The 23,465-nt window shown below is 38.8% G+C and overlaps 2 protein-coding genes across 4 annotated transcripts in view; one reads left to right on the forward strand and one right to left on the reverse strand.

Annotated features, from left to right (window-relative positions):
- Positions 1–1,720: 1,720 nt before the first annotated feature.
- On the reverse strand, positions 1,721–4,743 carry LOC135462853 (TM2 domain-containing protein CG10795-like). The gene is made up of 2 exons (XM_064740139.1): positions 4,114–4,743; positions 1,721–3,693 (listed from the first exon to the last, which is right to left on the reverse strand). The coding sequence occupies exons 1-2, from the start codon at positions 4,266–4,268 to the stop codon at positions 3,246–3,248; spliced, it is 603 nt and encodes a 200-aa protein (XP_064596209.1). The 5' UTR covers positions 4,269–4,743; the 3' UTR covers positions 1,721–3,245.
- A 96-nt stretch (positions 4,744–4,839) lies between these two features.
- The window catches only part of LOC135462704 (endothelin-converting enzyme 1-like), a 47,289-nt gene continuing 28,663 nt past the window's right edge, over positions 4,840–23,465 (forward strand). The window contains exons 1-3 of one of the 3 annotated variants that reach the window (XM_064739928.1): positions 4,840–4,976; positions 6,337–6,537; positions 22,693–22,829. In XM_064739928.1, the coding sequence (XP_064595998.1) occupies positions 6,396–6,537; positions 22,693–22,829 (279 nt within the window). In that variant the 5' untranslated portion in view covers positions 4,840–4,976; positions 6,337–6,395. Of the gene's footprint in view, positions 4,977–6,336; positions 6,538–16,016; positions 16,257–22,692; positions 22,830–23,465 lie in introns of those variants that run through there. The other 2 variants (XM_064739929.1, XM_064739927.1) reach the window with 2 other exon arrangements.

Consider the following 23,465-nt stretch of genomic DNA (forward strand, 5'->3'; position numbering starts at 1 on the left):
TCCCACTTTTTGTGCTAGGAAAGTTGATTCTTCCACCTACATTTGTTCGGTAGACGCTTATTTGCTTCAGGTGATCTTTGTTTGGCAAGATTTTATTCGGAAATGCTTATTTGGCTCACTTTTCGCTGGGGTCTGGCCATAAATGTTTATTCGGTTAATGGAATTATTTGGGAGATAGACATGCAATTTGGCGGCCTTCGCATAAAAGCAAAGAATACACAAACACGAAGTATATGTCAGATGAAAAGAACATTAAACAATGTTGAGGAAATTTTTTTCAACCTAGTAAATTGCTCCTGAAACCTTTGAATCAATACGGTCTGTGTTTAAGCATTCACCGAATGGCCCTTGAAACGACCTATTTAAAATAGAAAATGCAACTACAAGTACTTTCAACAGTGTTTAAACAATACCTGTTTCATATATACAAGTGGCAGCAAATAACAATTGATAGAATGAGTAACCCGTCAGCATGAATATGATACCGATTGAAGTCTAAGGTGGGACGTATTACGTCATTTCAGTGACGCTGCGACGTGACATTGGGTAGACCATGTACGTCATTGATGGAAGGGCAGCAAGCAACATGTTTCGCATCCCGCAACACATGACTTGTGACGTGAAAGTCCAATGTCGCACCAGCGCCGCCTGGTGTAGGGTGTAAATTCTTTTTTTTTTTTTGCTGCCAGCCTGCCATTTATGATGTAGGCTACATGTGCACGCTTGGTATCAAAATGATGGAAATTTTCTAGACTTTGGGCAGGTTTGAGTTTTAATGATGAAAGTTTGAAATTCTGGACGAGAATACACAAGAAGACAGGTAGTGATGAGGCAGCGAGTTATGTCCCCTTGGCGTTGCTAGGCACGCCTCTCAGCTACCGGATTTATGTAAGACGGATCGGAAGCCTGAGACCTCGTGATCTCCTTAGTAACAAACAGTGTGGGTGAAGAAAACGATCCTCTGAAGAAAACAGTATTTCTGCAGAGCTTTCGTTATGTTATTTTGTACAACTAGGCCTTCCTGGTCGCTAGCGAAGCGGCATAAAATGACCTTTTCCCCAATACTTTAACACTGGGCGGCCATTTTGTTTGTCGGGCATGGTTGGTCACGTGACCTCCAACTTCCGAGCCGTCTTACAGAATAGAGAGGTCCAGATTTTAACGATCAACCTATGTCAAGATTTATATGGCTGCTTTCTCACAGTCTGGGCCAGGGATGCACCAAAGCTTATTGGCCACGGAATGTTTGGGACTGAGATACAGCACTAAATGAAACGTTGTCGCTTATGGAAAATTAATGGGGCTGTAAGACCATTTATTATCACTATCTAAGTTAGCAGGGGGCATTGCTCTTGTGCGAGTTACAATAATTGCTCCCCTTTGTCACGAGCTGTTGAGCTCTGTAACTGAAGAACGCTTTTTTTCACCAGTAAATCAAATCATCAGTTTCAGCTAATTTTATTTAATTTCATGTAATCTCTTCTCAATAGCTAATATTAAGAAGGCCACAAGCAGGTCTCCTTGTACCAGTACTAAAACAAGAACATGGTGATGCATTATAATATATTAAACTCTTTATGATTTCATATAAAATGTTGAGGTCTCAGTCAAAATCTTCAGTTATGGTAATTAAATTCTTGCTCCGAGCTTTAAATCCACAATTTAAGGACTAGACTTACTGCTTCTGTCTCAAAAACTGCAATTTCAGAGGCAAATAAAGGTCATAAAATATTTATTTTGGTCCTGAAATGATACAAACCTATGTTTCAAGAACACCTATCTGTGATAGAGCTTTCTTTCTTTAGCATTAACGAAGTGGTCGACCATACTTTTTCTGTTTGCAAGGGATAACCACAATCTGAACATACCTGTATGTCCAGAGAGCCAGCCGAGTCTAATTTAAGTGTTCAATATATGGCTGGACAGATGCACCCAATTCTGATAACTGAGTCACAAATACAAGGAATTTAAATACAAAAATACTTTAAAAGCATTTGAAAGTTGTGATGACAACTTGCTCCACTAAGAAACTGTACAAAAAGTTTTCATGTATTAGCATAAGGCTTATGTATTGGTTAGATTATAGTTTAATGCCGTACCCAAGAATTTTTCACTTCTGTACAATAAGTGGGGAATATACAGGTGGAGGAAACTGGAGTACCTGGAGTAAACCACCAACCTTTGGCAACATAGTGATGTGCTTTCCTGCATGCCACTTAGAGATCTGCACACCACATTGGCAGTCTTCAACTAATGTTAGATGGTGCACAAGGCCACACAAGCTTCATTGCCTACTTATGAGCACCAAGGCCTCACAAACAGGGTGAGAATAATCCAAATTTCCCTGTTAAACACTTGTTTTAAAGGCATGAACCTTTACAAACTAGACCACAGGCAACTCTCCAAGTACAGGGTTCAAGATTCCTGCCCACATTATTGCAGCCATATCACATAGGTTAGTGTTAACTGGGTCATTCGTTGAAATGTGACCCTAAGATGATTTATTTACTTGTCTGATTGGTGTTTTACGCCGTACTCAAGAATGTTTCACTTTTACGACAGCGGCCAGCATTAGGATATTATGGTGGGAGGAAACTGAGCACAGCCTGTCGGAAACTCACAACAATCACTGGCTGGTTGCTGGCAGATCTTCCCATGTACGGCTGGAGAGGAAGCCAACATGAGCTTCACCAGAACTCACAGTGGTGGCCCATTTGGATGTTTTGAACATTTAGGACCCAAATTGGTTTGTACTGACATATGCACAAAATTACAAATTTTTATATTATAATACAAGTACATCTGTTCTCCAGTTTGATCAACACAAGAACTTTAACCCGGGATCTTCCATCTTTGCTGACAACCAATGAATGAACTTCATAATCAGTGCTCATCAGAGAAAGATCACTATCTTTCCACATGATCCACTTAAAATTTATCTCTCAATCACAAAAACTTTTAATGGGAAATCAAACATAAAAAGAAGTAAGCATCAGTAGAAATAGCATTAAACACAGCATCCAAAAGTAACGCGGGCAATGTTATGCATTTCAAATACAACCCAATAAAGCCCACCTTACAATCGAAACACATGACTGCATTTAATTCAGTTAAGAACAGAAAAACCTGAAAAAAAATAATAATAATAAGGAAAAGGATTTTCAAATACAGGTTTTAGTGGTATTTCTGATGTCCACCTCTTTGCTGTCTTCCCATTTAATGCATTGCCACCAACAGTAGTTGTGTTAATGATCAGAGGGACTAACCACTGTCTCACTGTTCCACAGAAGTTTTATCAGGCCGGCACCATAGTAATCTATGACATAGTCTGATCCATCGGCTGGTTTCACTACCTGAGAAGCTATTAACAGAACGTCAATCAGCTGTCCCAAAAAGAAAAATCCCAGGGTTGAAAATTTCAGCAAACCAATAGCTGGGTAGCCGAGGTAAAACCGGTCTATACCAAACATGCCAAGAAATATGGACAGCAATAGGGCTGTTTCGAAGGAGCATCCGTTCGTCCACTTGCATGGTACAGTTTTGTGAAAGACGGTGGTTGTGCCGTTGTGCTGAATACCATCACAGATGATCTGCGGCGCAGGCGTGCATGTCACTTGAACTGTGCTAGTTTTTGGGTCGCATCCCCGAGCCTGCTGCGTCTCAGGGTCAATTTCGGGGTCGTGACAAATGTACCTGGCATCAGTTAAGGCGATAATGAAATTACATGTGAATTTTATTCCAATATAGTTAACCCACACCAAACCAAACCTGAAAGAAAAAAGGTTAAACAAATGGTCAATGATTGGCTCACTTCTCTGATGTTCATTATGAACACGAAGGAGCTTGTTCAATAATATGATGTCACTCAAATGACCTACTGACAGCAACCTAGTCTTTAAAACAGCCGAATGATTGCTTTTTGAAGGTCATGCTCAAGAACTTTTCACTTACACGGCGGTAAGATACAGACTTGATATGCACACCATATTGATGGAAACTAGCACCGGTAGTCTTCAACAAACGTTAGACTGCATGTATAACACAGCAACGGCCACACGAGAATCATGTAGTGAGCTTTATTTTATTTTATTTTTAAATTATGTGAAAGGATACTGTCCCAGTAAAAGATGCACGCATCTGAAGTTGGTGTCGAGGGTTGAGGTAGAGTTGACATCAATGTCTACATCGGCTTGTCTTGAACGTCCTAATCGGCAAATCATCAAAATCACTAGTCCGATCACTTCAAGGTGGCGTAAAAACAAATCCATGCTGCTGGGTTCTGTTAAGTCACCTGGCCTTCATTGTTCACTGAACAGTTGTGAATGGCAGTTTTTCCCGATAATATTTAGGGAAGTCTTCCTGGAAGAGAGGTTTGCCAGTTTTTGATCAATTTGGTGACAGTAACAGTGACATTATACTGACAATGACCATTTAAAGGTTACCGGAAGTAATATGGACAAAAACTGATGGTTTCTGATGGTTTCCGTCAAACTAAATCGGATCAAAAATCGGACGCAAAAATCGAAAGCAAACTCGTTGTGTGTGAGCCCACTTTTACAGCAGCCAAAAAAATGAAAACACAAGTCACGCCATCTTGTTCAGTTAAACAGAGTATGATTTCCCCCAGATATCTGCTTGCAGCGTAAGTCTGCTGTCTGATTTAGCTCCGTTTATCCCGCTAAATTGTTGTTTTTTTTTCGGCCGTAACGTCAAAGGCACTGGAATCAAATTGGTTTTCTGTTGTTGTTGGTCTTCTTGCTTCCGCTTTCGATAAGTCTTGCCAGAGTTATCTTTCATGTCGCTAACCGCGTGAGGGCGCTGCGACGGAACTTGCTGTAAGTGAAACGAAAGTTTGGTAACCAACTTCAAAACTTTGCCAAAGAACCGTGTGCGATTTATTTCAGCGATATAATGGGTTGACTGTGAATGAGACATGGTGGAAGTTTATTTATGATCTCAAAGGGTATGTTAACAAGGTAAGATATGGTTCTCAGACACATGAAATGATAGCTTGCCACTCGTTTGACATTTGCAACAATGTCCTGCTACAATTACGATAAAGGGAACATATGTCATTCACTTTTTATAAACGATTTTATTTAAAATTTAAGTGTCTAATTACAAGTATGTGTTATTTTTCATGGTAAATGATTCTCCCGCAAATTAATCTTTGACAGCTAAAATTTGTCTTGGCCACTGAATTCCTTAAAATTCTAGAATACGAGGAAAGCTATTATATAAATAAATTAGTATAGAAGATGGTTTAAATGTCAACATGTGCCTGTTAGCCTGATACATTGTGATCAGTTGAACACCTGAATAACACCTGTACAGGAAGTGGCATCATACAGCCTCAATATGTAATTATTTGTTCACATTCTGTGTCTTTCTAATTCTACCAAAACAACAAACAGAAGAGTAGGCTAAATGACACTGAGGGGCTCTTCTTATCTTTAGTTTACAGTGTCTCAAAATAAAACATAGGCTGAACATGTGTGTCAAATCAGCCAAAAAAAAAAAATTTTTTTTGCAGTCATCCCCTCAGATTATTTTGAATATAATTATCAAACATACCCATCTGTGGTTTTGAGATATAGCCCTTTAGAACCTGACAGTATTAAAATGCATATTTTTGTTAAACGCTTTCGTTAAATTTTGTATTTTCAGGGAGCTGACATAGGTCAGGTCCAATATATAGGAGATTTTTGTTACCTGGTTCATCTTATTTTAGGTACATGATCATTAGCACAAGAAGGCCTGACCACTTTAGAGCTTTATCTGTGAAGTACTAGGTGTCTGAACTCGATGACAAACAACTGTCCATTTACCCCTATTTGACCTTAACTGTTCACCATGTTACACAGCACTTTGAAGATACCTCAAGATACTTGTCTTAGCCAACTATGGAAGAAAGTTCAAGAGTTGTTCTGAACTCCTTCTATTTCTATTTAAATTAAATGTTTCAAAAGCTCACCACCTGACACACCTTTTATGGTCTTTCATGTATGTTATACATTGAAAATTTTCGTGTATGTTTTAATATTTGACAGTTGATAGTTAGATCAGATTGCCATTGAACTGACATGTAAACCAATTAGGCAATAGGCATTTTACTTTTAACGCTGTATTTTCCGAGTGTTGCAAGTAACAGGTGAATTTTTTATTTCACGTCATTATGCTGTTGCAAAAGTACGCTGTCGCAACAGGAAGACAGCTCAACTTTTTGAGCCCTTTTCAAAGAACCTTTTCATATACACATTTTAGGCTAGGGCCCTTTTTTGATGGACTGGATCTATCTAAAGTTGTGAGAATTGATGTATAATTTTTTATTTTCAGAAAAAACTTACCATAACAGTTGAAGTCGGATTCGTTTATTGTTTGAACTGTTTGAAAGAATGTCCTACTTCAGACTGGCTTTGTCAGGCGAGACTGAAGACGAAAATAGCGAAAATTCAGCGAAAGGCATGAGGGATCATTTCCTGATGTCATCTGATTGGAACAAAAATGAGCTAGACTCTGACACAGAAGATGAATTATGTAAGTGAAGTCTTTGGGATTGACATTTAGCTGTTTTGTTCGGCTTGATTTCTAATGCATGTCTTATATGTTTGAAGATAAGTCTTTAAAGGTATTGAATACTACATTTGACCTAAAATTTTGTCCTCCTCTAATGTACTCAATTTGCTTGATTAATGTAGTTCTGTTCATCTTAGACAGATGTTTTGCTATTTGTTTGCTAGGTAGAATGATAATGATTTATTGATCTGCTAATGGCTAAAAGCAGGCACAAAATGGGGAACTCTTAAAACTACTTCTCGTCTGTAACCAAACGGTCCATGACGATAAACTCATTTGTTCTTTCTTTTATTACGTCTCCGTTATAGGTGTATGCATGCTCCTAAAACATACATGTATGTGAAGTATACACACACACTACAGTGCCTCAGAAGAAAATGATGTGTTCCACTGTTGTTTGGACACTGTATCTCAGCCTCGAGTCTCCTATTGCATACTGCACACCAATACTGATATGACCTGCTGAAACAAAAAAAAATTAAAAAGAAAAAAAAAAAACAGGTGAAACTTCAAGTTTGAATTCTACCACTCACATATTTACCCCAGACCCCCCCCCCCCCCCACCCCCCACTCCCTAACCAACTGTGTACTGTTGCTGCTTCATAAAGCTGTCATATGCCCTGTCGCGAATACATGAAAAACCATGATGAGCAGGGTAACTCGCTAAAGTAGGTTTTCCTGGAGCAGATGCGCTGATGTCAAAATGAAGCAAAACGTGTTGGTGGAGGAAAATATCTGGTCAGATTTCAAACAAAGTTGGCCAATGATCAAACAGTATATGGGCTTTACCAGGTATACATATAAGAACACTCGTAGCATAACTTTAATCAAGCGCTGCAAGTGCTTCCGTGTGATTTCACCTACCGCTAGGTTGAAGCATAGCGAGGTGATAGGGCTAGACTGTAAAAGATAACCCTAGAATTGTGCATATCCTGATAATAAATCTGAAATTTTTGAAAAATGTAGACAATTTTCAGTGATACAGACACTGGCTGCCCATGCCTTCAGATTTAACATGCCTAAGGGCAGTGGCCAGTGTAGAAACACATTTTCTTTTTCATTTATTCATTTTTTTATTAAAAAAAAAAAACAAAGAAAAAGAACATACATGTACATTTAATCTATTTCTTTGTCTGACCATAATATCATAATACCTGTAGTTAAAAGCAACCCACATCCTCAATCAGCCATTCAGCCTATAAAACAACATTGTAATTGTGATTTAAGGATTTACGATATGTTGAAATGTTGTGACGGTGACTTTGTGGTATTCTCCATGCTGCCTCAGATGAGATAAAAGGACATTTCAGATTTGGCTTACAACTTATTGAATAATGTAAAATACAACAGGCCATTGGAAGCTTCTGAAAAAAACAAAACAAAAAAACAAGTAAAAGCAGCAAAGGTAGTGTTTGTGACCTTTATTGCTTCTAACACACAGTGAATATTTGGGATTTTGATTTTGAAGTTTCCTATCAGACTGCTATATGTACGTCATTGCTGCCCGGAAGTGAAGTGTATACGTGCTATTAACTCAAGACTGACATTTAACCAAGTTATAATAATTTGGATGAATATAGGAGTCCAAATCACACTCCAGTTCTTCAGCAAACGAAGTGCCAAGTACTGTGCTTGGAAACATTTGGTAAGTTCCATAGCTACTTGACTTTTAGCAGGTTGGAATATACATGAATTGCTTTGGTTTTATTGCTTGTGTAACAGCTCTAAAAAAATTCTTAACTTTCCCTTCGGAAGATAAAGCTGACTTTACAATACAGTTTTATGAAAGCCTCAGGGGTCACTCTGGAAATTAAGTAGCCTGGATCGATGATGACACATATGCTAGCTGTCAAAACAACTCTGTGAGGCAAAATGTTTGAATCGGTACAACAGATGTCAAACACAGTCGCTTTGCTTTTGCTACTCTTCTACAGGCGACATATGGATATCTCTTTACCATGTTTACTAATGGTAACATAAACAGCTGTACATGTACATTGCTGATGTGGCATATCTCTTTTTTGCTTGTTAGAGGCATTTGCCATTAAATCGTCAGCACACCCAGAATTGGCCAGGGAATTTGTATACTCTCCCCTCTTAGTGGTTGTGGAGTGTTGTTGACCACAAGCGGTCAACAATGCTCATTTGGCCATTTGCGCTGTCAGACATTCATGGAAGTCATTTTGTCTTCCAGCAGTGTGGTGTGCATATTAGTAATGTTCATCAGTAACATGCCAGAGGTCAGTGGTTTATGCCTTAAAACTCTTAAAATTCTTGAGTATGGCATGAAATAAAAATAAACTGAATGAAAACAATGTCAGTGTTGCCCTTTGCTGTCTTAACTGTATGTGACCACTGTGGGCAGGTAGCTTCTTTTGATATAAAGAGTGAGTGAGTGCTTATGGTTTAACGTCGTACTTAACAATTTTTCAGTCATATGATGACGAAGGATCCTTAGAGTGCATGCAATGTGTCTCCTTGTTTCAGGACGAATTTCCACCACTCTTTAATCTAGTGCTGCTTTACTGAAACCCCTTGCTAAAGGCAAGTAAAGCCGCCCCGCCCAAGCCATTATACTGATACGGGTCAATCAGTCATTGCACTATCCCCTTCGTGCTGATTGCCAAGCGAGGAAGTTACAACTTCCTCTTTTAAAGTCTTAGGTGTGACTCGACGCAGGCTTGACCCTGGATCTACTGCTCCAGAACTGGACGCTCTACCAACTGTACTTTCGGGGCCAGTCATGATATAAAGAAGAACATATAGTTCTAGGCTTAAACTGAAGTGAAGTTGCAGTTGGGTTGAAAGACGCTGGATTCAAAACCACAAAGCAATTATTCTACTAGTTATCAATCTGCACAGTTTGTAAATATGCACACGTACAACCTGAATATGTCAAATCAGTTGGGCAGGGTGCCATGCAACAAGGGCGTTCTGTGCAGTAGTCTGATACTGACATATGATCTTAATTGGTGGGATAGTAGGTTAGTGTGCTAGCACAGCGTAATGACCAAGGAGTCTCTCAGCAATGCGGTCGCTGTGAGTTCAAGTCCAGCTCATGCTGGCTTCCTCTCCGGCCGTAAATTGGAGGGTGTATCAACAACCTGTGGATGGTCGTGGGTTTCCCCCGGACTCTGCCCGGTTTCCTCCCACCATAATGCTGGCCGCCGTCGTATAAGTGAAATATTCTTGAGTACGGTGTAAAACACCAATCAAATAAATAAATAAATAATTAATTAGTGGGATGAAAATTGACTTATTAATATGAATCTTGCCATACTGTTATGGTAGAAAACAGATTACTTGAGGCTTGTCTTTTCAGTATTGGAAAGATGTTAAACTTCTGTCCAACAGACTATATTCTGATTACTGCTGGTTATTACTGGTAACTAAGGAACCTTCAAGTTTGATATTTTTGGGCAACGTTTGACAAATCCTGTCTAGGTGTGCTTATCTGCCCATTTATTTATGTTCGTCTGCATGTCTGAGTAATGGTCTGATAAATTCAGGAGCTTTTTCAAATTCTCATACTTATGTAACATTACCAGGTGATCATATATATTTTTGGCTTAACAAGATGTTTCACTTTGCAAAACAGGCATCTGAAATGGAGTTGAATATACAGAAGCAACTTTTTTCCTGCTCATCTTTCAACAAACTGCACTTTCCTGACACGTCTCCACACTCTTCACATTGCAATTTTTCATCACAATTCCGTACTCCTCATTGTGCAGGTTTTAACCACTACGATTTCTGCACAGGACACATTTCCATACTCCATGCAGTGGAGACACCATCCACATTATTGCCTGGTGAATGCCAGTTTGCTATCCATTTAAAGAGCACTCCTCCATCGTGGTGGCTTATTACCCCAATTACACAACCTGCCTGGCTGTGCTAACAGGCTAATGGAGTGTGGGTGTCATTTACCACAGTACACATTAACTGTAATAATGTAATTTTTTCTGCTAAATAGATTAATAAGCCAACTTTACCCTTTCATTTCTTGTTGAGATATACATGTAGCATTACCATATATAACTGTAAAATGCAGCTTTTTAGCTTGTATTAATTTTTGAAAAAGAATATTTCTCTCTCCAGTCATGCATTTCTTTGGTGTTTATAAGAGAAATGTTTGATTGAATTGACCATTCTTTTGTTAAATATTGGAGTTAAAAGGCGTTTACACTGTATAGTTAATTTCAATGGTTGTATGTTGAACAGAAGCATAATACTAAGATTATCATGCACCATAGAATTTAACTCACCTTGTATAAAGTACAGGCATAGACCCAGGAGTCTCTCAGCAATGCGGTCGCTGTGAGTTCAAGTCCTGCTCATGCTGGCTTCCTCTCCAGCTGTATGTGGGAAGGTCTGCCAGCAACCTGTGGATGGTCGTGGGTTTTCCCCTGGCTCTGCCCGGTTTCCTCCCACCATAATGCTGACCGCCGTCGTATAAGTGAAATATTCTTGAGTACGGCGTAAAACGCCAATCAAATAAATAAATAAATAAATGGATAATGTCACAGCCAAGTGTCACAAGCCAGTAACAGCCAGAGCATGCAATGTCAGGAACTACTGTCAGTATTGAGCTGGTGGAGGATGTGCCAAATTGTTGATGCCATTTGTCAAATTAATTTCCCTGACTTGCAGAATTCATGTGTCTTGTGTATAGGAATCAAACTTACAGTATGAAATGTTAGTGATGGCATATATTGAGCTCAGGGCTTGCATATGTTTATCAGAATAACATGAGGTGGATGTTCCATCATTGGAGCTCGATGTCGTGTGTTGAATTAACTAGGGTACCGTAAATAATCTGACACAGTTGAGGCTGGATGTATGGACCATATTCATTAAGCCATTTCGACAGAATGTAATTGTTAACCAGTGGAATTTGACCAGTTAAGTGAAAATAGGACACGTGCTATTTTTGACCTGATTTGTGGAATTGGACAAATTTGTGTGTGAACGAGGTTTCTGAAATAGACTGGGTCCTACATTCATTCCTCTTGCTGAAGTCAACAAGTGGCATCATGTGAACATGGATTTAACAATATCTATGAGCACGTATAGCTTGCCTGTTACAAACAGCATAAATTTTTGTTACGATGTGAAATGTTACAAAGCCATCACTGGACTTTTATGACAACACCATCGTTCTTGTTCAGGTTAAGCTTTACATTAAAAACATCCACTGGTTAAAACAATTATCAAAAGAAATAAAATAATATTAAACTGATGATATAGAAAATTTAAAAAAAGTAATGAACCAATAAGTTGATAAATATTTTTAGATTTTGAATTATTTATTTACACTTGACTTGAGTGCTCTATAAGATGCTTGCCTTTCAAGCAGTACTTGTAAGTCACATCAGATACTTCCTTCCTCCATCTTTTGGAATATGAAAGAGCAACTTTCAGTGCAGTTTGTGCATATTTTTAATTTGATTTTTTGGGAGACAAAACTACAATTTTTTGGATTGATCATTTTCAGGGCCTCACAGAAAGTATAATTTTTTTCAGTCAACACAGAATAATGCCTTCAGAATATGCTTGAATGAATACCTTGCAAACACAAAAAGGTTGAAGTTTTACAGTACATGATACTTAATAATCCTATTGTCAGACAGAGAATTCTCAGCAGTTTCCCAGCTTCGAATGTTCCAGAGCCCTTTGTGGGCATTTGAGCAATCAACAGTGTTCCCAGCATTTCCCTGGCTTCCAATGTTTCGGAGCCCTTTGTGACCATATGAGCAATCACCAGTGCTTCCCCACAATTCCCAAGCTTGCAATGTTCCGGAGAACTGTGTGGCCATGTGAGCAATCACCAGTGTTTCCCAGCATTTCCCCAACTTCCAATGTTCCTGAGCCCTTTGTGGCCATGTGAGCAATCACCAGTGCTTCCCAGCATTTCCCCAACTTCCAATGTTCCTGAGCCCTTTGTGGCCATGTGAGCAATCACCAGTGTTTCCCCACAATTCCCAAGCTTGCAGTGTTCCTGAGCCCTTTGTGGCCATGTGAGCAATCACCAGTGTTTCCCCACAATTCCCAAGCTTGCAATGTTCCGGAGCCCTTTGTGGCCATGTGAGCAATCACCAATGTTTCCCCGCATTTCCCCAGCTTGCAATGTTCTGGAGAACTGTGTGGCCATATGAGCAATCAACAATGTTTCCCAGCATTTCCCCAGCTTCCAATGTACCAGAGCCCTTTGTGGACAGTGTTTCCCAGCATTTCCCCAGCTTCCAATGTTCTGGACCCCTTCGTGGCCACGTGAGCAATCAACGGTGTTTCCCAGCATTTCCCCAGCTTCCAATGTTTCGTAGCCATTTGTGACCATATGAGCAATGAACAGTGTTTCCTAGCATTTCCCCAGCTTGCAATGTTCTGGAGCCCTTTGTGACCATATGAGCAATGAACAGTGTTTCCCAGCAATCCCCCAGCTTCCAATGCTCCAGAGCACTTTGTGGCCATATGAGCAATCAACAATGTTTCCCAGCATTTCCCCAGCTTGCAATGTTCTGGAGAACTGTGTGGCCATATGAGCAATCAACAATGTTTCCCAGCATTTCCCCAGCTTCCAATGTTCCGGAGCCCTTTGTGGACAGTGTTTCCCAGCATTTCCCCAGCTTCCAATGTTCTGGACCCCTTCGTGGCCACGTGAGCAATCAACGGTGTTTCCCAGCATTTCCCCAGCTTCCAATGTTTCGTAGCCATTTGTGACCATATGAGCAATGAACAGTATTTCCCAGCATTTCCCCAGCTTGCAATGTTCTGGAGCCCTTTGTGGCCATATGAGCAATGAACAGTGTTTCCCAGCAATCCCCCAGCTTCCAATGCTCCAGAGCCCTTTGTGGCCATACGAGCAATCAACAGTGTTTTCGTTTTGTCTTGCATGAAGTTTGCAGAGGGACCACTTTATAATATGATATAGTCATAAACAGCAATCAAACAAATAAACAACGCTTTTGTTTTATAGGAAATGTCAGGTTTTATAGGAATTGTCAGTTTTATCCAGAAAGGTGAACACATGTAGTTTGTTTGTCCATCCGGTTTCCTCCACCCATAAACCTGACTGCCATGTATTATGCCATATATTAAACTGAAACTAAACACCAGCCAATAAATCTTAGTCTGCCCTTAGTCCTACACAACCTCGATCAAAGACACAGTGTATGTTTTGGCAAATTAACAGAATGTTATCTAACCTAGGTATGAAATTATTCCATGAAGTGTATGTTCACATACCAGAGCAATGCATTATAGCCTCAAAATGTTATACGTTATACTTAATCTATAGATATGCTTTACTGTTTGAGATTATATTGGTTTATATATTGCAATTGTGCATATTTGAAAGCAGAAATGTATGGAACCTGGTTGTGACCACATAGATTTAGCAGATTTACAGCTGCAGTCTGAGTTAATGTAGCGGTGTAGAGAGTTCAGATTAGCCTGACTAGCCTGACTACTAGTGTTCATGCACAGGGGTGCATGGTGTGTGTTAGTCAGGTAGTCCTGGTAGTGAAGCTATGGAGTCTGTGAGCATACGTGTACCCTGCACGCGGAAGTGACTAGATATCATTGTACATGTAGGTACCCTTATCTTTCTTACACCGTACCCAGGGGTGTGAATGATTATTTGCTATGACAACTCATTGGTCTCAGACGTATAGATTTGGGTAACCCTTGGCATCCCATGTTAACATTCTAAATGTCTGAAGTCACATATAATTCTGGCCACACGAAGGCAACACATTCTTAAACCTAATTTTGCGTAACTTCTGCAGTAAGTGAAAATGTTTGGCCGTTTTTATTTTCATTCACATGCCTGTTTTACGTGTAGATATGCAGTTTACAGAGAAAGTTTTAAAGACCGTGAGCATGATGTTCTCAGTAAGGTAAAGGCAATCTCAGAATGCTGAAGGCACCTGAAATGGGCTAAGATAATGTCCTCCTCAGGTGAAAGGAATAGTTTCAGACTTCAGCCTGGAACATTCTGCTCAGGAGTTTGCATGTTATGTATGTATGTATTTATTTATTTATCTTTAATGCCATACTCAAAGATGTTTTACTTATAAAATATCAGGACAGTTGGTCACTCTTGCACATGCAGCTACAGGTGCTGTCTAATGTCGATGTCCAACATGCCACCAGTATTGTATGCAGCCATGTACCTTGCACATGGAAAAGCTTATGGGTGGCTTGCCAACGGTTTGTGTGGTTTACCATGGACAACTCTTTGTGTTGTGCGTCCATGATAGTTGCCCGTGGTAAACTGCAAATGTGATCTATTGTATGCACATTCATTGCACATCAGACAAAATACTCCCATTTTCATTGGACAGCAATGGTCAGATGGGGGACGTGTTGTATCAACCATCAGCGCAGAATTGATGGGCCTTTTGCAGGATAAATTAGAAAACATTTTAGACTGCATATTATGTAGCGTCATGAGCATCGTCAACTGCTTACATGTATTGTAACCATGGCCTTTTATGACAGCAAGAGTGTGGACGTTCACAAATTCCCTGTCCAAAACATGGACTGGTCCAAAGGTGCAGATGAAAGTCAGAAACTTTGTTGTCCCATGAGATGCCCCAAGCATTATTACTCCTCTCCCTCATGACATTGCTCTGGGTAGAGGAGCGTATAACTACTGCACTGGAGGCCTCCGTTGCTCAGTTGGTTAGCGTGCTAGCGCAGCGTAATGACCTAGGAGCCTCTCACCAATGCGGTTGCAGTGAGTTCAAGTTCAGCTCATGCTGGCTTCCTCTCCAGCCGTATGTGGGAAGGTCTGCCAGCAACCTGTGGATGGTCGTGGGTTTCCCCCGAGCTGTGCTTGGTTTCCTCCCACCATAATGCTGGCTGGCGTCGTATAAGTGAAATATTCTTGAGTACGGCATAAAACACCAATCAAACAAATAAATAACTACTGCACTGTAAATGAAGTGTGTTATAAGGTTTGTCCCACATAGTTAGCCTGTGTCATTCATGATGGGGCACAGTTGGATGATGGGTGTTAGTTGTGATTCAGCCAGATCAGTATAATATCAAACCTTTCATTGAATGATTCCATGATGATCAAGGAGTGCAAGGAATTTGATGGTTTTGTTGGCTGAAAGTTGTGAAAGTTCATTTACAGATGTGTGCGACAACGCCATGGTGAAAAATGTTGACGACATCAGAATGTTGTAATATAGTCCAAAAAGTTCCCCTTAGAATTTATACACCATTTGACCAAATTTAACAGGGTGAAAAAAAAAGAAGATTAATATATACAGTTTCAAAAGCCTGTTCATTGAGGTTCACACTCATTTATACATCCTTCTCTTAGTTTAACTATAACTAACAAAAATACTTAACTTGTAAACAGCTTAATGCTTTTTGCTCTTAATTGTTCTGTTTATTATTATTATTGTCATGGCTCTGGTTTTCAGATTGGAAATAAAATACTGCTTGAAGGCTTTGCTTTGTGTGGAACTTTTTCTGGGACGTCTGGTGATTGTCTCAGGATATAGATATGTCTGACAAAACTAATTTGGTGGAGGGTGTAGTGCCGGAGTCATCTCCCCTTAGGAAGATACGATCACGGATGGTGGCGGATGGCTACAATGCCTTAGAACAAAATGGACATGCTGCCGAACATGAAATGGTAGTCCTTGAAGACACAGATAAGGGTATGTTGGCACAGTGTTGTGATTCTTGTTTGTTCTGTGTTTGCATTTTGCTAATCCTGGTTCTTTGCATGCACGTGTTTGTATGTTTTTCTTGTTAATTTTTGTTTGATGTGTTTTCTCCACTCGACCAAATAATTAAGAGTAATAACATTTGTATTCTTCGTTTTAGGCTTATTTTCTTTCAGACTTCCTTCAGCTGGTCATATTGCAAAGTTTAGTTTCCATGTGTTTCACTTTTTAGCCTTAGATGTTTGGATTGGATTAATAGTTTAATGTTTTGTATGGTTTTAAAATCTTGCATCGTTGGAACGTGTTTGCCTTTCCCCCAATTTGCCTATATTTCATTTGGTGTTTTTTTTAAGGTTTTTGTAGTGCTTAGACTGTATGGCTGTTGTGAACTTTCAAACATGCAATTAAACCAACCAAGACCACAAATATGTTTCCAAAATCACTATTGAAGTATAGACTTTAAAATTTGCAATGTTTTGAGTTAATTTAGAGTTAAAGACAGAATCTGCCAAATTAAGAGGCAGGGTTTTGAACTGTAAGTATGCTTGGCCGTAGGCAATTCGGGGTGTGGATAAAATCTTGCAAATTTAGAAAATTGTGACAAAACTTTTCAGTGTTATTAATTGTGTAAAGAAATGTGGCTATTTATTTAAATTTATTATGGGTCAGAAATGAAATTTCTGACCCATAATAGTTTGGTGATCTTTGGCTGACATTAGTCTCCTGGAATCGTATGTGCAGTGTGTATTGTAACCAGCACATAGCTATAATAGAGTGAATGAATGAATGAATGATTGTCTTATTCTGTGATAAATTTGGTCAGTCATATTATTATTAAGTATTATCTACTTATCGATCAAATGCATTAAAACGGATGACAATAAAGTTACATGAAGACAACATAAAAAAGACAACATGGCCGCACATACAGGCAAATGTGCGCAAAAAGTGGTGAGAAATTTGGGAGACGAATAAACAAATTTGATCAGCAGCAAACATGCTTCACCCCTTCCTGAGTGTTGGTCAGTCTCAGAGGCTTGTGTGTTTGTTGAAGCAGACATGTGGATGTACTAGCAGAGAAGAAACAGGCTGTTTAATATATGCTTCATTTGCTCACTTGATTTTTCCCGCCCAGTAAACATGTAAATGATTAGGTAAATGAGTAGATAAAATAGAATAGAAATATTGACTTCTTTTATCAAATCTAGTGTGTAAAATTCCAATTCTTTCACATTTACGCGTCTAAAATCAACAACATTATAAAAAATCATTATTTCTTAAATTTATGCCACTTTGGCAATAATGCAGCTATATCATGGTGACTCTGCAGGAGATGCTTGTTTATTGTCATGAAACAGTTTTGTTTTCAATTAAAGGACTGGCATTGTTTGAATACAGCACAGAAACATCCTGACTACTCCTCTTGCATGTTTGCCTTGTGGCAAAATGCTAAGTTTATATTGGTATAGGAAGACACTGTAAAATGAACACATAAGTAAATGTATACATCTGTGGTGATTGTGGCTAGGATTTTGTATTGATCACTATATATGTAGGCCAGTGGGCATATAATGATTGTAGGATGTGCCTTTGATGACAAGGATGGTGATCTTATCACGTAAGGCTGGAAAGGAAACCAGCATGTGCTGGAAATGTGCTGTTGATGACTAGGATGGGTGCATGGTGGTTGTAGAATTCATACATGTACATGTATGATGATTGATGATTGTATAGGATTGGCTTATGATGACTTAAGATGGATATAGGATGACTATGAAAATCATATGATGACCGTCTGAAGACCATTTGAAGACTGTATGATGACTACCTGAAGACCGTATGATGACTGTCTGAAGACTGTATGATGACTGGAATATATATGATAAAGGCCTGGAGATCATGTGATGACTGTTTGGAGACTGTATGACTGTCTGAAGACCATTTGATGACTGTCTCAAAACCGTGTGTCTGAAAACTATAATGACTGTCTGAAGACTGTATGTCTGAAGACTATAGCGACTGTCTGAAGACTGTATGATGACTGGTATATATATGCTGAAGGTCTGAAGATCATGTGATGACTGTTAGGAGACTGTATGACTGTCTGAAGACCATATGATGACTGTCTGAAGACCATATGATGAATGTCTGAAGAATGCATGTCTGAAAATTATATGACTGTCTGATGACTGTATAAGGACTGTCTGGAGACTGTATAATGACTGTCTGTAGACTGTATGATGACAGTTAGGTCTGATCAAGTAATAGGGCAGATTTGGTTCGATTCTGATTGAATTTTAGGTGAAATACAGTATTGTGGGTAGCAGATCCAATTTTTGCAGCTATAAATGCATACCTATGCGCTTCTGAGCATCTGGTGACTGTGTATAGATGACATTGGTTTTCCTATAAACAGGTGTTTGCTTTTCACATAGTATATCACCTTTAACAATGACATCGAGTACAAGTGTCTGAGTTCAGATTTAACAAGCTCTCAGTGCAGTGTAGTATTAAGCTTGGATGGACCAATACTGTAGGACATTTGTTGCATTAGTACAGCTTTCACAATGCATGCTTTTGGATGGATCTCTGAGACAACATTGTTCATGTATGTGTATACTGTATTGATTTCATTTTACAAAGGTCGCCCACTTTTATGTGTAGAATTCCCTGGTATATGGAGGATATTACAGATGCTAATCTATAGAGAATGCACATTCAAATCTGAACTACACAGACCAGCTGTGACAATCTGCCAGTACTTAGGGCTGACATTATTGACAGATTTGATGCGTTCTTTTCTAAATCCCGCCTTCATATCCATTGACATGAAAGCCTTAATTTGATTTTTATTCCCATAAATGGTCTGAAGTGTAAAGTATCTCTCAAATGTACATACCTGTATCAAAGGCAAAGGCATTTTTCAAATGACATATTAAACTGAAATGGTTGTAGTTTTCTTTGGAAGTATATGTATATCAGTTTCAAGAGGTTTCTCTGAAAATAAAGTGCATGTTTTTTCTGTATGCGACCTAAAATTATGTGCATGAAAATTTTGTTACTCATTTCACCCATTTCTGAGAGCTCTATTGATTTGAAAAAGGTGTATTGAGGTTTCATAAATTGTAACTTAGAAGATTGAATGGAAATTCAGATTCAGATCCCTGTAAAGTAATATATTCTGTAATAACGCTAATGCTTATGCTGGCTTCCTCTCTTTTAGTGCGGAGGAAGGTCTGTTAGCAACCTGTGGATGGTTGTGAGTTTTCCCTGGGACACAGTTTCCTGCCACCATATTGCTGGCCATTGTTGTATAGGTGAAATATTCTTGAGTACAGTGTAGAGCACCTGTCAGATAAATAAATCAAGGAAGTGCATTTATAGAGGCAAATATAGCATATGTAAATATTTTGTCCAGTAAATTTTCAGTAAAATGAGGTGACAGAAAGCTTGTTTATCTGTTTATTTATATGTTTACTCGTTGATAGGGCATTGTTGAATGCTCATTAATTTAATAGCTGTAAGTCTTGGCACAGCTGTTTCAGGCATCTGTAAAGCATTCTTACTAAAGTGTTTACCTGTACAATGTATGCATACCTGTATTTAACGGTCTGCCTTTTTCACGTGTGCAAGGCATGATGGGAGTCATCAAAAGCACTAGTCTGTATGATACAGTGATCAGCGGAAACTCTCACATATTATAATATCATACTGAATGGTTTACAAAGGGAGCTGTCTTACACCATTGTATAAAGCTGAAGATTATGGCATAAATATGTGTTTTTTTTTTTTTAATACTGTTCTTTTTCAAGAACGTTAACAGATGGACTGTCTATCATTTTTATCAGCATGCATGTTTTAAGCACTCTTGATCTGACTGAATCATCATGGAAATGTAGGTGTGGATTTCAATAAGAGGCCTTGGTACTGGTGGGTTGTAAATTCAACTGTTTAGCTAGGCCAGGTAGATGATACCGACTGTGAATGTTAGAAACGCTAAATTGTGAATTATTGCTGCTTTCAACTTCAAAGGCAATTGCTGTCCGATTCTGCTATCTCTGATATTGCCAAATTCGTGCACAGTTTGTGAACAGTTGTGACTAGAGCAGTTCTGCAGCAGTGATGTCCATTGTGTGACAGCTATTCGTACAGTTCTGCGTTGTCTACGTAAGCTATAGTCAGAAGAGTAGATTGAGTATCTCATGTGCTGCAGGGGTTCATCCTGCAATGTCATATGCAGTACGGAATTTTTACAAAAACACAGAAAATTGTAAATCTATAATACTCTAATATATTATCAGTGCAAAAAAACTACTACATGTAAGTCCACAACTGGGTTTACATGTTTCAGATTTTAATTACGGATTGTATTTCAGGCACTTTTGGTTTGTGATTTTGAATTTACGGTATTGATTTTTTGTGGTAGCCTATAAATGCTGAACGAATTTGAATACGGAAATAGGCGTCTGTTCTAAGCTCGTTAGCAACTAGGATTAAGACCTGGCATTGCCAAGTTAGTGTTTTAAACACCAGGCGAGGGATTGAACTGTATTGGAAAATAGGATATGGCACATCCAAATTACCATACCTTGGATGAGATAGTTGATGCAGGTAAGTTTGTTTTGTACAGTGTTCAGTGCAGGTACAACAGGTTATATTTGTACGGTGGTAAATAACCTTAAAATTTCGCTCATGACAAAAGCTGTACTTTTTGACCTATTCTGAAAGTTCTGTTCATTTTATTAAGGTGCAATGAGGTTTGTTCAGAATTAAGGCACAAATAGAATCATAATCCTAGGTACATGTAAGTACTAATTTATGACGTTTATTTACCTCTAAAAATGTACTTCTTGCGGTGCAATTTTAGATCATTTAACATAACGTCATTGGTCAACAATACCTTTGTAAATTGTAAACCATTTTATGGTGCCATTTCTCACTTTGCAGATCTTGAATTGGGTTTTCAGGGCTCATTGAGGACCGCACATGTTCATGTGTAGGTGCTTGTTCTGTCACTGTCTGTGTTGTATGCTTTTTCCTCTAATGATACCTCTGCATTTATGAGTCTGCGGTCCTGTCTAGTATGCTTTTTCCTCTAATGATACCTCTGCATCTATGAGTCTGCAGTCCTGTCTAGTATGCTTTTTCCTCTAATGATACCTCTGCATCTACGAGTCTGCGCTTCTGTCTAATATGTGTGAAGATTTGGATACCAACCTCTCTGTAGATACCAACTTATTTGATGTCATGGACGCTGAGAGTGGTCAAGTCTCATTAGAAATGTGACTTTATCTAATCAAGAGCAGTCATGTGAAAATTTCTGGCAAAGGACATCTTTCTAACAGGTCTAGGAATAAGAGTCTGTTCAGACTTTGTTATAAGGATATTGACCTGCCTGTAATGACACTCTATATCACTTTTGACACACTATGGCCTCCATGTATCCAAGAACACAGGCCTGTCCTTGGATATGGCTTGTTATATACGATATAGCCTTCAACAGCGTCTAAAAGTCTATGGGCTTGTCTAGATAAGGAAGCTTTACACAAAAACTGAAGGTTTACAGCTGGGGATGAATACTATCAGACATTCATCCATTCACTCATTCATTCATTCATTCGTCATTCATGAATGTTGACATGGATGTTCTTGTTTCAGTAGAAGCAACAAGTATTTTCACATGTTGTCACCATAATGGTTATCACATTTAGTAGAAGAAGGCAATTTTTGGACATTGTATTTCTACACTTTGTCATTTGTCGTCCTCCGTGGCTCGATCGGTTTGCGCGCTAGTGCAGCGTAATGACCCAGGAGCCTCTCACCAATGCGGCCGCTGTGAGTTTAAGTCCAGCTCATGCTGGCTTCCTCTCCAGCCGTGTAGGAAGATCTTCCAGCAACCTGCAGATGATCATGGGTTTCCCCCTGGATCTGCCCGATTTCCCCCGACCACAATGCTGGCCACCGTCGTATAGGTGAAATATTCTTGAGTACGGCGTAAAACACCAATCAAATAAATAAATAAATATAATCTATTTATACTTTGTGTGCATTTCTGCAATACCAGCTTGAGCTGGCTGCTTTTTTCACATATCTTAATGCTCTTACTTAAATATGAGGGGATTGTTCATGCAGCTGTTAACATTGTACTGCCCTCATAATGTGCATGTATATTGAATGTTCGTCATTAACACCATTTTTTAATGTGTTAACATGGAATTTGTAGCTAACCATTAGCACCATTAGTGATCAAACACTGGGAAAACAAAGGAAATTGTGGTAAAGACTTCACTGTTAACATATTAACATATTAAAATGTACATTTCTATTTTTTTCTGAAATTAAAATTAAAAAATTTTTTTATTTATAATGTGGTTTTACTGGTGGGCTGAAGTAAACGGTCAGTGTCATATTATTTTTTTTTTTTCAGATACGCGCAAAAGAGAAGAGCATGATCGTGAAAGAAAAAAGCTGCGTCAGATGACATTTTTTCTGGGAGTGGCTGTATTGTTAATTGTTTTATTGTCTACATTGTTGGTTTGGCAACATTTCATCACCACAGAAACGGTAATTGAATTGCCTGGAAGGCAGGATCACAGAGATTTTGAAGAGAGAGTCGCACATTTAAGTTTGAATACCCATATGTCTTGTTGATGTTTTATTAAAAAGAGAAAGAGAAAACCCTCTTTCAGTCATTAGGCCACAAAAAACATGGGTGACGTTCAGAACCACCCTACCCTTTTGGGTGGAAATATTAGAATAATAACTGATATTCAAGTTGTCTTACATGAAGTCTTCAGTAATATGACAGAAATAATGTTGAGAATGTGAAAAACAATACTAGATCCTTAGCAGACTTCAAGATATCTGTTTTCTGAAAACAAACAAGTTGTTTTTTTTTTTGATTTTGTAACATGGAACGTCTTTCTGCTTTTTTAAAAGAAAACACAACACTAGACCATGGATAAAGTATCCCGCTGAGAGTTTGAAAAGTGTTTCGTTTTGTTTTTGTGATTTTAACCATGATGCCGCAGTTCATTGTATGCCGTAATGCACTCAATGAGGAAATCATTGACGAAGATGCCGCTGTGTTATCAGTTTTAACAAATAAGATGCGAGTCAGTAAATGTAATAACCTGGGACACTGCCTGTTCCATCGGTGTCATTTGAACTCTGTTATAAACTTTACGGTACGATTGGTGC

Source organism: Liolophura sinensis, chromosome 2 (assembly GCF_032854445.1).
Source record: "Liolophura sinensis isolate JHLJ2023 chromosome 2, CUHK_Ljap_v2, whole genome shotgun sequence".
Lineage (NCBI taxonomy): Eukaryota > Metazoa > Mollusca > Polyplacophora > Chitonida > Chitonidae > Liolophura > Liolophura sinensis.

Excerpts from the sequence above, each read along its gene's own strand:
- LOC135462853 (XM_064740139.1), bottom strand. The coding sequence starts at position 4,268 with ATGGATTTGTTTTTACGCCACCTTGAAGTGATCGGACTAGTGATTTTG. Across the intron at positions 3,694-4,113 it reads GTGCATCTTTTACTGGGACA|GTACATTTGTCACGACCCCG; the intron begins GTATCCTTTCAC and ends AACTGATGCCAG.